Source organism: Rattus rattus, chromosome 2 (assembly GCF_011064425.1).
Source record: "Rattus rattus isolate New Zealand chromosome 2, Rrattus_CSIRO_v1, whole genome shotgun sequence".
Lineage (NCBI taxonomy): Eukaryota > Metazoa > Chordata > Mammalia > Rodentia > Muridae > Rattus > Rattus rattus.
In genome coordinates, this window is record NC_046155.1 from 183,629,526 (window position 1) to 183,644,800 (window position 15,275).

A 15,275-nucleotide genomic window follows, 5' to 3' on the forward strand; every position below is an offset into this window, starting at 1 on the left:
CTTCTCGCTACAAGAATATTTAGCCCAAGTGTGAATCTTACTGTAAAAGTATTTTCAATCAGTCTTCCTCTCTCCTTATTATTTTTTTTTTCTTTTTTTTTCAGAGCTGGGGACCGAACCCAGGGCCTTAGCAAGCGCTCTACCACTGAGCTAAATCCCCAACCCCCTGTCTCCTTATTTTTAAGGCTTCTGTCATGTGTGAAGGGGAAGAGACCCCATAAAGTGTACCCCCTTCTTCCTTCTAGGGCAACATGTAATGGGGTCCAGGAAGCCACCTTGTGACTGCAGCACTGAACAGCTGAGCTGAAAACCTATCATTCGTAAGAATGGTTGGAAAATAGACATAATTTTCTTTACAAACATGAAAAACTTATAAATTTTCCTATCCAGTTCACCCGTGTTGAATCCAGGGTTTAGACATTACTCCCAAAATGCCTCTCCTGCCTCAGGTTCACGCACGTCTCATGTTGGGAAGGAAGAGACATGACAGTGGCTGAGGTGAAAGGAAATGTGGTTCTTTTATTTGGAGCTCTAGCAGCATGGTGTAGGTATTTATTCAGACAACTGTAATATGGAGTTAAATGCAAATCTAGCTCCCCCTCCCCCAACAGGATGCCGTGATTCTAGGAAGTCTCTGGGGAGGAATGTTAGAGACCTCTCCCCACAAAGCAGGCAGAGTATGGTGGGGAACCAAATTGTGGTTGAGATCATGCAATGAAGAGGGCTGGAGGGGATGTCACTCCAGATGACACAACCACAGTAAGAAGGGTATCTGAGAAACCTAAGCAAAATAGCAGGTTGGTACAATCCTTCGCCTACTCATCACATGGCACGGGATACCACATCTCATGGCACTTTCTGGGGTCCAGGGCTTGTCCTGAAACGCTGGTATCACACCATGGTCATGACCTTCAGGGCTGCTGGCTGGAACCTTCGGATCTTCTTCTTCAGGGCCTTGGAGGCCTTTATGCGGCACAGTTTGGGCACAGGGGGCAGGGATGGCCTGGTGCCTCCTGGTGCCCGCGAGAACTGCTGGAGTGGCACCGGAGGCCAGGCCCATCCCCCTTGCGCAGCCTCTGCACTGCCTATTGCCAGGCCGCGGCGGCTGCTCTGGGCACAGTCTTCTGAATCGTTACTGCTGGACTCGTCCCCAAAGCGGTTGGCAGTGTGGTCGCTAGCCTCCTCGTCCTCGCTGGTTTCGGCAATGGTAGAGTGAAATAACGAGGCGCACTCTGCAGAGTGCTCTGAGGGGTCTGACTCACTCCTCGCACAGGCATCCTGGCGGGCAAGCGAGGGCCTGCTCTGGGCTCGGGGACCACCTGTTCTCTTGGCTGGGGACTTAGGGGGCCCCAAATTGGGCCCAGGTCGGCTGACCGAACGGGATTTAGCTGAGATCTCCATAGTGGACTGCCACCTGCGCTGCTTCCGCCTGGCTGCGGAGCTGAGGAGGGCTGCCTCCATTGGGAAGAGAGCTTGGGACGAGGCTGGGTAACTTTCCCTCTGGGTCACCACTAGGGGGACGAGGAGGGGCACAGGGTAGAGGGTGGACTCAGAGCAGGATCGTCCAGGAGGCTCTCTGGCCAGTGTGGGTCTCCTATTGAGACCTCCCTGCTGGGGTCTGGAGGAGGGGTCCATCTCTGTGGACCACGCGGCATGAATGCCCCGCTGTTTCTCCGGTTGTGGTGGGAGCTGCTTCCCCAGCCGTGGTACTTTCTCGCTAACTCTTCTTTTGACCTTCATGGCCTTGTTTTGGGGAGAGCCCATCCTCAGCCTCAATGGGGAGGTTTCATTAGTAGTGGAGGATGTATAAGCAAAGGGCCCCGGGGCCAGAGGCGGGCTCTCAGGTCCCAATACCCTTGATGGTGATAGGACTGGCCCTTGGGCACAGTCAGTGTAAGGCTGCTGGATCTGGGAGGAGGGAGAGGAACCAACAGCATTGTCTCCACGGACACAGGGATTCCAAGGTATGGTTTCCTCCTTTAGGGGGCTGCTGAGGGCCTCAGTACCCACAAGGGACACAGGGCCCTGTTGCCTGAGGCTGTCCTTGGCAGCACCCCTACTTGGTTTCATTCCTCCCCAGTCAGCCCCACAGGCTGGCTTCTCCAGCTGACCCATCCCGTCTGACCTCTGGCCACAGGACTTCTGTGGAAAAGCAGCTGCGTCTCCTCCCTGCTCCTGCCCCACCTCTCTCAGGGGGAGCTCTTGGCCCCGCAGACGCAGTAGTCTGTGGATGTAGGCTTCGGCTGAGCCCAGCTCACGGGTGGGCTCAGGCTCAGGCTGAGTCCCGTTCTGGTCAGCAGGGACCAGAGGAGGCTCCTCGGGGGGTGAGTAGATGTCGAAACACGGAGCTTCTTTAGGCAAAGCAAAAAGAGGGCTCTGCAGAGCCACTGCATGGAGGGGGCTGGGATACGGGTACACCTCCTGGCCTCCCCTGGCCACCAGATCACGCTGGTACTTGGGGTCCAGTGCATGGGCTGGGATCTCTATCCCCTGGCATAGGAGGGATGAGGCATCAGTGCCAGCACTCTGGAGCCCCGTGTCAGCTGGAAGGACTCTCTCGAGGTCGCCTGGGAATGAGACCATGAAAAGCGTGTCAACGCAGACAGATGGCAAATCCCTGCAGCCGACAGGCGCTTGTAGAGACCCAGCTCTTGTTTGTGTGTGAGTCCCTGCTCTTCCATTAGAGAGGTCAGGAGATTGTCAGCTCAGTGCCCTCACTTAACCACGGCTTGGAGGCTATCTGGGACAGCTAACTGCTCCAGCATCCACAGGGTGAGAGTGAAACTGGGGATTTCACCGCAGAGCTCTGAAGGCTGGCACGGAGCCCAGGTGTGAGAGGAATGGGAGGGTCCAAGTCACAACTTTTTCTCTTGGAAAATCACGAAGGGCATGAAGGGCCTGATTGTCACTCTAAACGTGCCACATTTAGATGTGACGGCAGCTTCCAGATGATCACTTAAAAATCACCCCCCCCACACCAGCCCCACTGCATGTGGGGCTTAACGTCTTCCCCACTGGGTCTACAGGTATTATCATCTGCTGTCCCTCTCACTCTCCCCTGCCTCCCTCTCTTACCTGTAGACACCGGTCTGGGCCGGAACATGCCCCTCAGCCGGCCTGTGTCCTCTGCACCATGCAGGAGCCTGCTATCTTCTGTGCGCTGTGGGCTCCACGCAGGGACAGTGGTCTCATCAGCAGAGCGGGGTCGCCAGTCCCCCATGCCAGACCTGGACTTGGAGGGCTGGAGCGCAGGCAGCCAGCTTCCCAGGGAGGGGGATAGACGGTCGCTGCAGACAGATGCACAGGAGGTGGACAGGGAGCAGGAACCGGCATCACTCAGCTCATAGAAACCTGGGCAGAGCAAGCATAGTGGTTAGCGTGTCCCTAGCCAGTGGGCTCTGGCCCAAGGACCCAAGCTCTTCTCTGCTTTTACCACCACAGGGAGGATCCAGGCACAGATAAGAATGCCTGGGGCCGTGGGCCCAGGAAAAGACGGCTCCAGATTCTTGCCGGCAACCTTGGGAGTGGTTCTGGGAACAATTGACCCTTAGTCACCTCAGATGGGGAACTTCCTTGCTTTGGTTACTCTCTCCCTTCTTTAATATGCAACTGAAGGGGCATTTCCTTCTTGGGGTTCCTCAGCCCCAGGGATTGCTGGGCACCTAGTACATCCCAGGATAGACTGCAAAAGCCGATACCAAGAGTGCTAAGGGGGGTCCCCCAGATTGTCACGCCTGTCTTGTGACCACTGTAACCCAGAGACAGGGGTCCCTGTTTCCAAATTTCAACCCACTCAGAGTATTAAGAAAACGAAAGTGACCTAGCCACATAAGCCAGCAGAGACTGCCAATGGTGTCCTTCTGTGACCTCTGGGTTGGGGGAGGGGACATCTTTGTGTGATTGGCTAACAAGTTATATTTATTTAAATGAAGTAGGTGGTCTGTAAAATAGTCATTCACATGGTCCATGGCCGTCCGGTAAAATCAGGCATTCATAGAGTGCTTAATATTACCAGAAAGGTTTTTCCAACTTATATATTACACATTTTATATAATATACATACATATATGTGTATATATACTAGTAGTTTATATATGTATTATACTGTATTGCATGTAAAGTCTTTCGCTTATGTATTATTTAAATATCTACTACATTTATATTTTTCTCTCAGCATGTGTAGTTAAAGCTTTTTTCAGATCTCCACATACACTTCCCAGGCTGCCCAAGCAACCTGTGAGATCAGCTGAGGACACAGGCTGAAGCTGTCACTATTCATAATGTCAAGTCAGACAGTGTCCGTGAGGGGTGGCAGTACTGCCTTCCACAGGGGAGGATCCTGTCAGCCCGGCTCCCAGATATCCAGTCATCATCAGTCATACCTGAGCTGGGCCTGCTGTCACTGTCTAAGGCCTCGCAGGGTGACCTGCTTACATCCAGCTGCAGTTCACTTATCTGCTGGTCCAGCTGGTCCAAGTGGGTCTTCAGGCCAGCATCCTGTCTCCTTAGCCGTGACTAGAAGGCAAAAAAGGAGGAAGAATAGAAACTGATGTGAGAACAGAATGTAGACCAAGGTCCAAAGGTGAAACTAACATCAGGAAGACGCAAACCCCCAACTCACGTCAAGTATACCTAACTGGCATCTGCTGCCAACCGATGGGAAGCAACTTCTTGGGCCTCATGGAACGGACAGTAAAGGCTTTGTCACCCCTTGGTGTGGGCCCACAGGCATAGCCGCGCGCACGCGCGCGCGCACACACACACACACACACACACACACACACCACACACACCACACAAAGTGGGCGGAGTTCTGTATAACATACATAAACTAATCAGTACTGAGTGTTCGATAAAAACCAATCTCTTTCTTTCAATCATGCACTTTCCCCATGTCCAGGTCGGATGGATACATCTTTTCTTCTTCAAGGAACAAGTGAGTTGAAGGCAGACAGAGGGTAAAACACAGGGGCGTGGCTCGCCTGTAGGACAGCATGACCATTATTTTTCTAGTGGGTACTATGTCAGAATCCCAGCGGTGTACAGGATGCTGGCAGTAATAACTCCCTGGTCACTTGCGATGGGAAGAACAGGCCAGGGTGAGCTGAGTAGGATGCTGGCCGGGGCTGGCACTGCTGCCAATCTCAGCCGGCTCAGCCCGTCCCCCCAGGAGCTGACTCAGGGTGGGGTCCACCTCCATGTGCACTCACTCACGCAGGACAGAAGATATTCTAAAGGGACAGAGGGCACCAAGAAATTGGGCTTCCCCCAGAATCTCATCTTGGGAGAAAGAAACAAGCCAGGGGACACCTGGAACCAAAGCTTGTCCCGAAGAAGAGCTCCCTCCAGTTCTGACAATCCACCTACCACTCCCAGGCACCGGAGACAATGCCAGACTGAATCACACCTTGCTCAGGATTGCTCATCTCTTGCTTCGTTTACATCTATACTAGTGTCAGTAGCCCCAGGATGAACTTGGGGGACACTGGGCCTTTCCACTGATCCCCCTTCTCACTGTGTACACACTGAATAAATGCCCTTCCTCAGCTTCTCATCTTGACTTGCTGTGTGAATGGCCTATTGAGGATGGGTGGGTCCTTCTGGCGTTTTAGGGCTTCGAGGTCCCAAGCCCCGGCCCCCTGAACCTACTAACACAGGGTCTGAAGGGAGAAGAGTGTCTGAGAGCAACATTACCTCCTAGAACCAAAGTTGAACAAAACTTCCCAGAACCACCGCCTGGTCCAAAACCTGCTTCAGTCACAAACGCTCCCTGAAGGACCTGGGTAGAGACCGTGGGTGTCCCACTCAGAAACTGACACTGAGACTCATCAAGGGGCTGACATGGATTTTTTTTTCCCTGTAAAATCCTACCTTAAAGCCATAAAAGGCCTCTACTAGTCCAGCTCTAGAGAGCGACAGTATCTATCTGCCTCTCCCAATCTGGGCTTCTCTTCTTCAAAGGTCCGGCTGGTTGCCTTGCACAAAGGCTGACCCCTGTGTGCACACCAGGACCAGCCGCTCTGCAGGTAACACCTGCTCAGCCAGCCTCAGGAGCTAGTTTCTAATTAACAGTTGAGGTCTCAAGATCCCAGAGTCCTTATGGGCCTCAGGGCTCCTCTGTTGGGCTGTGAGCCCACTATCGGAATTGATGCCACTCTCCTTAGACTCCCTCTAACTCCGGCCCAGGTTTTCAGCATTTTCCTTAGGCTGAACTTGATGGTCAAAGCCACTGTGACCAGGACTGAGCTCAGCTGGCTACAAAGCCAGGCTGTGTAACTCTTCCTGGAACCGAGCCCGTCTATCTGTGGTCTGCAAACTTCATGCTGATTTCACAGAGGCTTTGGAGCATTTAGGTAAATCCCACAGAACTGGGTCAAGGGTCAGAGGCATGGTGCAAGAGAGAACTAAACTTCGTCCCAGTGGTGCAGATACTCAGTATACCTGCAGATCCTGGGCTCCAGGAGAGGCCCCTGGGAGAGCTTGGGGGCTTTGCCAGTTTTCCCATAGGGGAAAAGTCTGGTGGCCACTAAATGTCTAGGACTTGCCATTCTATGGTGCCACTAAAAGGGAAGTGGCTGATTCCTTTTAAGGGCTCGCTCCATCCCATAGAAATTGATCTGAATTTGTTTTACCTTCCCCAAGGGCACTTCCATTTTTCAAGCCCCAGCAGAAGACCAAACCAAACCAAAAGAAACAAAAACACCCAAACCAAACAGAACCAGAACTTGATGGCATATCTGTAGGATAAAAAGATCAGGATGTAGAGATTGAATCTAAGAGACTTCCTTCCTCTCCTCGAATGCTAAGAGTGAACAAAGGAAATGTGTTATGCATGAGCTACCCCTTCATGGCCTCCTGCAAACTTCACATCGCATCAGTCAGCGGTGAAGGGCCCTGCTCACGGATCACGATGCAATTGACAGTGACCCTGGAGAAATCTGGCAGGGCCCTGCTCTCGGCCTCATCCGTTTCTCATTTGACCTCCATCTGCCCCCTGTGTGCTCACAAAGCAACCCAGTCGGTCCAAGGAAAACACCATTCACAGTTACGGAATCAGAGTGGCCCGCTCTTGTGTCACCACCTGAGCCTGCCAAGGGAAGGAATGGCTGCATGCTGTCACTTTCAGAACAAGTCATGACCGGTCAACCCTGGCGGGATGATCCTCATATCTGTCTGCACCCTGTCTCAGGACACCTCTTCTGGATGTAGTGGAGGCAAGATGGAATGTTTCGGCTTCTTGGCCTAGTGCCATCCAGCCACTGCTCCTACTTAAGCCCATGTGTGGGATTGAAAGGCCACCACCATCTGTGACAAGTTTCTGTGAAAACACTCATGAGGCATCCTACAGTCTACAGGGCCACCTGTAGCCGGCTGTGGGGTCAAGGGTCAGAGGGCATGGGATTTCATTAGCAGATTAGTCTATCTTTTTGGTCTCAGCCATTAAGGGTCACTGATTTATCTAGTGAGCGAAATTCCTCTAAGCAGTTACTGCTGAGTTCCCTTTGTGACTTTTGACACTGCAATTAGCAGGGTGTAGCCCATCTGATGGACACCAAATCCCCAGAAATGCTAAACCCACCCTCACTTGAGAATTCCTTCAGGATAACTGAGGAGGACTATAGGGTTTTTTCTACTTCACACCAGAACGAGGGCCGGGGGCCAGGTGAGCCAGCAGGAGGACTACTGTGAGCTCTAGTTCCTGCCTACGTTTAACTAGAATGTACTGCAGCTCTTCCCCCATTTTCTTGATTCAGCAAGTAGCTCCCACCCACCCCACCCTTCCTCCACCCCCAACCCGCTTAAGAAAAACGGTGCTAAAGCCACATAAAATTCAATTATTTTTCGCTTTTCCCGTGAACCAAGTTTCAAGACAAAGCCTGTGTGTTCCCCTCCTCTCCTGGAGAGGAGGGGGAGTATGTGTCAACACAAAGCTTGTTTGATCTCTCCACAGGCTGCTGGTAATTGGAGTGTGAGGGCTCACAGATTGGGTTTGTGTATTGCTGACGGGGGGAGTTAATCGTTAACCTTAAGGGTCATGCTTGTAACTCATCAGTGCGCCTGCCTGGCTGAGGTCACGTGAAGCAGTGTGGAGCCCCTCGAAAGACAGACACCTGTTGTAATGCCTCCTTGGTCCTGTGGGTGCAATGGTGTGCAGGGTCCAGTCCACAGCAGCCATGTCCCTGTCTGGGCAGCATCTGGGCGTCTCAGACTGGAGGAGGCTGCCAGCTGGATTCGCCCTCAGCCAGATCTCTCACACTCAGGGAAGATTCCAGGTGTCCTGGGGAGTAGTGACTCAGACACTGGACTTCCTGGTTTAGTCATAAACCCAACACTATTCTGAGCTAAAGCTGATTGAAAACAACTGTCTCACCCTGAACTTTACCAAGAGGCTACTCTCAACGGGACAGATCTAAATTTCATCATGAAAGAAATCCCACTTAAGAGTTATGGACAACGACTCCATCATACTCTTTTGAGTGTGCATTATTTTGTTATTTTAAAAACACTGCAGTACCAGGGCGGAAAAGATCTTGAGCTGTTTCTAGAAACGGGTTGCAATTCTACTCCTGGGGGACCCCAGTGGTCTACAGAGGAGGACTCGATGGGTGCGGATAGCTGAGAAAGCGCCACCAGTCCCCTCTCACACGTTGTGCAGACCAGAGGACACTCGTGTTTTGTTTTGATTTTTTAACGAATCAGGTGACATGCAATCTAGGAGACATTCTCAGCCGGCAAGACTCCGCAATGACCCAGGCGAACCTAGTACAGTGCCCTGCGGCTCAAGTTCACGCTGTGCTGCCTGCTGACCTGCTCCGGGGATGAGGTCAGGGTGTGCGCAGACTCCTTTCTGGCGGAATGGAGTCCACGCATCCCCACCACAACAGCACAGTGTCTAGCCAGACTTGCGCGCCGCCGCACCAAGGTTGTATCCGCCGTTGAGGCGGTGCGCAGTCAACCCCGGGTTCCGCGCGCGGCTTTCCAGCTCGCGCCCCGCAGCGCGCTCCCCACGCAGCCTCGCATCTGGCCTCTCCGTTCGCACATTCCACACAACTGCGCCCGGATCGCGCCCCAGCACGCCCCTTCGGCCGCTCGTGCCCCACTTGCTTCTTACCAGCTGCTCCCGTAGCGCGGCCAGCGCCGCCTCCAGCCTCAGCTCCTGGCCCCGGGGCCCTGGCGCTTGGTGCAGGCCCAGGGCTCCCCGCACTCGCGCTTGCTGCGTGGCGCGCAGCCCCTGAAGCTCCTGCAGCCCCGCCAGTGCTGCTCGTAGTCGCGCGCCCACCCTGCGGCGGTCCCAGCCCGCGGGCCCCGGGCCGCTCGGTGCCCACATCTCCCGGACGCTCAACCGCCGCACCGCGCGTCCCCGCCGCGTCTCCCCGCCCCCGTCCGCAGGTCGCCTAGGTGGGGTGGGACCTATCACTGGCCGCGGAGGGCGGTGTTTGCGACGCCCGAGGTCACAGCGGCCGCCCCCTGCCCGCCCTGTCGACCGGCCGCGCCCTCGCCCAACCCCTGAGCCCTTGGGACCTGTGAGCTCAAGAGGGTAGGCCAAGAGTCCCTCCGCCAAGGGACAGAAAAGAGCTTAGGCACAGGAGGAGAAAGGTTTTGTTTAGGTTTTTAAATTAAAAAAAAAAAATCACATTGCAAGAATCACGTTCCTATTTGTAAGCTGATTAAAATGGAAAATCTTCTACCAGGTTTCCCAGTGTACATGGAAAACCCGTGTTTGCTTCTCCGTTTACTGAGTCCAGCTTTCATACACATGCTACGCACCTTTAAGGAAGCATCTAGTAAGTTCCTGAGGTGTGCAGCTCTCACCATGGTGGTCACTTCAGCAACACTGTCTGGATTCCAGAAGGAAGTTGCACACTATCTGTCGCCCCCACCTCCTTTACTCACTCCATGCTCAGAGGCCCCCACTGGTCTCCTTTGGACAATGTCCTTGGTGGAATCCTGCGATCCGGGTATTTTGCTGTTGTTAGACTTCCGGGCGCGCCCATTTTGCAGCAATTTACTGACCCAGTGTCTATAGCTTTCGTGTTTCTCCAGTGGTAAGTTAGGAAGAAGTTGCCACCCCACTTCTGCACACAGGCAGGATGGAAATGCTTTCCTCTTCTTGAGTATCTCCGGAAGGCAGAATTGTTGGATCGCGGGTGGCTACGGAAGAAACCGCTTTCTGGAGTGCTCACCTTTTCCTCCGAAGCCGGGGTGGAAAGGTGCCAGCTGCACCCACTGCCTCCATCCAGAGCGCCCAGGCCTGTGGAGTGTAGCTGGCAGCGACTCCTGAGGCGGGAGGAGGTTAAGTATCTTTTCCCTGTAGAATCCCTCATTCAGGTACTCTGCTTGCTTTAGTTGGTGATCTCCTTAGTAACTAAGACCAGAGTCTCCTGCGCTTTCCTTATTACAATTTCCTTCTTAGATGCAGGATTCCCAGAATGTTTTCTCCAGTCTGCAGGTTTCTATTTATTTTACTTCCCTGTTTTTGTTTTGGTTTGGTTCTGAGACAGGGTCTCACGACAGCAGCTCATTCTACACAGACTAGGCTGGTCTCCAAGGACCTCCTGCCTCCTCTGTGTACCTGGATCACAGGTCCGCAGTACTGAGCCCCGTTAAAGAGTTTTACTCTTGGGGTTGGGGATTTAGCTCAGTGGTAGAGCACTTGCCTAGCGAGCACAAGGCCCTGGGTTCGGTTCCCAGCTTCAAAAAAAAAAAAAGAGTTTTACTCTTGGGGTTGGGGATTTAGCTCAGTGGTAGAGCGCTTGCCTAGCAAGCACAAGGCCCTGGGTTCAGTCCTCAGCTCCGGGGGAAAAAAGTTTTACTCTCTATTTTTACTTACACTTATTTTTTTTTTTTTACTGTTTTGTGTTTTGTGTGTGTGTGTGTGTGTGTGTGTGTGTGTGTGTGTGTGTGTGTGTGATGACTGAGAAGGCACTGCCTGATTGGAAGCTGCAGACGGCGAAGTTTTTGTAGTTTAAGCCCATACCCGGAAGTCCTTCATTAGCTCAGGCTGAGCTCTGTCCTCGAACCCCCTGGGTCTCTTCCACTCTTCTGCAGATGTGTAACACACTGCCCCACAACTATGCAGGAAACAGTGGGAAGTGTGGAGCAATGGAGGATCAGCTGATGCAGAGAATGAATTTCTGTTTTCTGTCCTATTTGGGCTTGTTCCAGGCTGGGTCAATGATTTGCCTTTTCACTGGGTTCTGAAGTCTGGACACATGAGTTCTCCAACCTTGTGCCTTCTTACTACTGTCTCCTGCTCTGTGCCCTCCATATTTCCACAGAATTTGTGGGTCACGATGCCAGTTGTTGGAGGATTTCTTAAACCTACCAGTCAACAGGAAATAATCTGGCCGAGTGTTCCTGGAGCACAGACGTGGGCTCCTTTCCACACGATCAGGTCTACTTCTTTTGGTTTATTCAACCAGGCCTCACAGATATCAGTAAAGTTTGCGCCTGTGTTAAATTTGTTTTTGAGTGTTTTCTTCATGTTTATAGTGTTGTAATCTGTTTTCCCATTTCATTTTTAGGTGTTCACTGCTGGGGCATACCCTAATTATTGTGTGTTAATGCCCATAACTACGCCCTGCCCCATAAAACAAGGAAAACTTCCTTCCAATCAGATGAGCAGACATGAGAAGGAGTAATGATGCTCATAGCTGTCGAGTGTGAGGAAACCCATGTTCTCACAAGTTACTGATGGGTATAACGGGGTTTGGGGAGGTCCTGGAAGTCCATTTGGAAGTGTAGCCAAAAGACCTAAAATGGGCCCATTCAGAGTTTTGTTCTGAAGAAGCGGCTGGGACAGCGTCACTTGTGCTAATTGGAGCTGTAGATTTAGACACACCGCGTTCAACTTGGCTGAAGAAGTGTACAGGTATAGACAGTATACAGTGAGTGGGATCTTTAGCCAGACACTCTTCTGCAGGGTGGCTTCTCACCTCTAACCTCTGTTTACAGGACGGGGCTTAGTGAATTGTTACTGAGTATTTGCTACAATACTTGAATAGGCAGACCACGAACTGAGCTGTGTCTCTGCCTCGGATGCCCTGTACAGTCTCTAGGATCCCTCTTAGACAACCTGCAGGACTCCTTGCTGCCTGCTGCCCCCATGTGGTCGGCTCCTGACAGTGCACCCAGCAGTCCTTCCATCCCAAGGACCTCCTTGTCTCTGTTCTCAAACTTCCAACCTCTCATGAGGTGGCCCTGTGTGCCTGTGTGACCTTCTTGCAGTTTGCCTTCCAGGATCTTGCCCTTCTTGTCTCTCTCAGCATCCTCTGTTGGGCTCAACACCTTGTCTTCTGCCCCCCCCCCACCTTCTCTGGGCTGTTCTTTTCCTAAAAGAAGATCTGGGCACTGGGTCTCACCTCCCTCGCTTTTGCTTCTTGCAACATCCTTCAGAACATGGTACAGCTTTTTATTTCCATTACAGCTCACTGTTTGTCCCACACACTGGGCTGTGAGGAGGTTGGGACTGGAGAGCTGCGTTCCCTTTAATGAGATATTTTAGAGACTTAGACACTGCGCCCGGCTCTCAGTAATATTAACTAAATAAACACAGGGTGACTTGTTTTTCATTGGTCAGAACAGATTTTTTTTCTTTATTAACTTGAGTATTTCTTATTTACATTTCGATTGTTATTCCCTTTCCCAGTTTCCGGGCCAACATTCCCCTAACCCTTCCCCTCCCCTTCTATATGGGTGTTCCCCTCTTACCCTCCCCCGATTACCGCCCTTTCCCCAACAATCACGTTCACTGGGGGTTCAGTCTTGGCAGGACCAAGGGCTTCCCCTTCCACTGGTGCCCCTACCTATGAGGTCGGGGTCCAGGGTCAGTCCATGTATAGTCTTTGGGTAGTGGCTTAGTCCCTGGAAGCTCTGGTTGGTTGGCATTGTTGTTCATATGGGGTCTCGAGTCCCTTCAAGCTCTTCCAGTCCTTTAACAGGAGTCCTAGTCCCCAGGGGCTGAGGCTTTTCTTGCGTATGCTTCCTGAAGTCTCTCACAGTATCTACTGTCCACCCATCAGTCTATCCACTATCTGTCTTTTTCTTAATCCTAATGGACACTTGTAGAGCTCTGTGCATACAGTAAGCTTTTGGGCCACACAGTTCCAGTTCTGGCTAACTTGCCCTTTAAGTAAGTACTCCAGCTTACACAGTACTTACTTCATCCCATCACCCAACTGACAGATGGTCGGCTATTTCCTTTCTTCTTCCCACAGCAGAGCTGTAAAGATCACCCTTGCACGCATGGTGTAACTCAACCATATTAAATCAGTAATTGTGGTATTGCTGAAGGCAACCGGAGTTGTGCAAGGAGAATCTGGTCAGATGCGGCGTCAATCAGCACAAACTCCCCTTATCTGTGAAGTGATCTCATGAAACCTCACCCCTGAGGATCCACTACCCACCCCCACCCCCAGCTCAGGGGTGGCACCTCCTCTCCCTCCTGGGTAGTTCTATTGTAAGAGGTTCTGCTGCCCACAGCAAAAGGAGGTGCCCCACTGTGGGGTGAGGAGATGACTTCATTAGAGATGGCGCACTTGACAGGTGATCTTAACCTCTCTTTTAAAAGAAAAAGGGAACGACACTGTCTTCCAGGTGCTCCGAGGGAGCAATTCTGACTGACCTCATGGGTGGAGGAACTACACGGCTGCCATCACAGCAGCCTGGGGTCCCTAGCACCATCTGTCCTTGAGAGCCCGTGGATGTGAGAAAGATGCAAGGTGAATACACAGCCGCCAGGACACCATACCCTGTTACTTGCGACCATGTTTCCCAATGGTTCTTCACAGCTCCCAGGTGCTGTGAGAAGTTATGTATGTTGGTTTGCTAGCCTGAACTGCAACTGATCGACTTGCTATCGGCTGCACTCTCCTGTGTTCGGAGGGCAGTATCAGGACTGGCCCTCCTTGAGAGTGAACCTGGTCCTCACCGAAGAAGAAGTCAGCCTGGTGTGAATACTGCTCCCACCTTGAGGCTCCTGGGAACAAGTAAGAAAGTTGACGGCATGGCTGAAATCCCCAGTTCTGCTTTGCCTGCAGCTGCCGTGTCCCTCATAAATGCTGCCACACCTCAGGCTCTGGTGTTCTGACTTGATTTTAAAAGACACCCTAAGCTTCTACAATGTTAAGGCCCCGTGGAAGAGCCAGTGTCTGAATCTAATTTATTACAGACATGAAGCCTTATCTCGAGCTTCTGCCACATTAAAGCCCTGTCAACAAGCCAGATCCTTTATTACAGACATGAAGACTTGCCTGGATTGCTTTTCATTCTAGGCGTTCAGCATCCGATCTTCTGACTCAGCGGTATTTCAATCTCGACTCCTTTCTTGATGGACACGCTGAGGGGAGAGACTTGACTATCAAAATCTTGGGAAGATGGTGGCCTGTGCTGTACTTGGGGCTAGGATTATTGGTCCATTGGAGCAGGGTAACACCGACAGTGGGAAATGCACCATGCAGACACGGGTGTGATGTGTGTATAGGTACATGTATACACATATGTCTGTGAACATGTGGTATGTACAGGTGATTAGTGTATATGCGACAGTACATGTATGGCTGTGCATTTGTGCATAAAGTGTATATACATGACATACTAATCTATGATCTGTGGTGAGTGTATGCATGTGATGGTATGTGTGTATGTATGTGATATGTAAGTGAGTGTGTATATATGTGTGTGCTGTGTATGCATATATGTATGTGAAGCATGCACAACGTGTATGTGTGCTTGTGAATGTGTGGGCTGTGCATATAATGTATGTGTGCACGTACATGCAATGCATCTGTGTACATGTGCTATGTGTGCATGTATATACATATGCATATATTTTCCTGTATTGAGAAGTGGAATATGTTGTCCTACAGTTAAGTAATACTTAATCATTATTTGTCAGTGTTTGAGGACACAGTTATAAATCTGTGGGCTTATGTAAGAAAATAATTGTACTGCATGTAAAACTGCTTTTCACCTCTAGGTGTGTGTTTGTGTGTGTGTGTGTGTGTGTGTGTGTGTGTGTATGTGTGTGTGTTACTATCTTTAAACATGTTTTTTTTTTTTTGTGACAGGTGACCCCTACTGCCATGATTATTTATTGGAAATATAACTGGAATATTTACTATTGGAGTGCATGAGCTCTATACTGAACTGTTATATGAAACAGAAGAAACTGGGCCCCACTTAATACAATGTGGGGTGCCCCCTTTCTTAAGGACACGAATAAAGCATCCTACACACACCGCCATGATGGTTGATTCTGATGGTCAACTCGATGG

The 15,275-nt window shown here is 51.4% G+C and overlaps 1 protein-coding gene across 2 annotated transcripts; it reads right to left on the reverse strand.

Moving 5' to 3' along the window:
- Window positions 1–494: 494 nt before the first annotated feature.
- On the reverse strand, window positions 495–10,036 carry Dact2 (dishevelled binding antagonist of beta catenin 2). 2 transcript variants are annotated; one of them, XM_032894653.1, is made up of 4 exons: window positions 9,769–10,036; window positions 4,383–4,515; window positions 3,076–3,351; window positions 495–2,567 (listed from the first exon to the last, which is right to left on the reverse strand). In XM_032894653.1, the coding sequence occupies exons 1-4, from the start codon at window positions 9,814–9,816 to the stop codon at window positions 892–894; spliced, it is 2,133 nt and encodes a 710-aa protein (XP_032750544.1). In that variant the 5' UTR covers window positions 9,817–10,036; the 3' UTR covers window positions 495–891. The 2 variants fall into 2 exon arrangements, with proteins under 2 accessions (XP_032750544.1, XP_032750543.1); XM_032894652.1 differs by lacking the exon at window positions 9,769–10,036 and adding an exon at window positions 9,113–9,407.
- Window positions 10,037–15,275: the final 5,239 nt, after the last annotated feature.

Excerpts from the sequence above, each read along its gene's own strand:
- Dact2 (XM_032894652.1), bottom strand. The coding sequence starts at position 9,328 with ATGTGGGCACCGAGCGGCCCGGGGCCCGCGGGCTGGGACCGCCGCAGG. Across the intron at positions 4,516-9,112 it reads CCGCGCTACGGGAGCAGCTG|TCACGGCTAAGGAGACAGGA; the intron begins GTAAGAAGCAAG and ends TTTGCCTTCTAG. Across the intron at positions 2,568-3,075 it reads GCCCAGACCGGTGTCTACAG|GCGACCTCGAGAGAGTCCTT; the intron begins GTAAGAGAGGGA and ends TCTCATTCCCAG.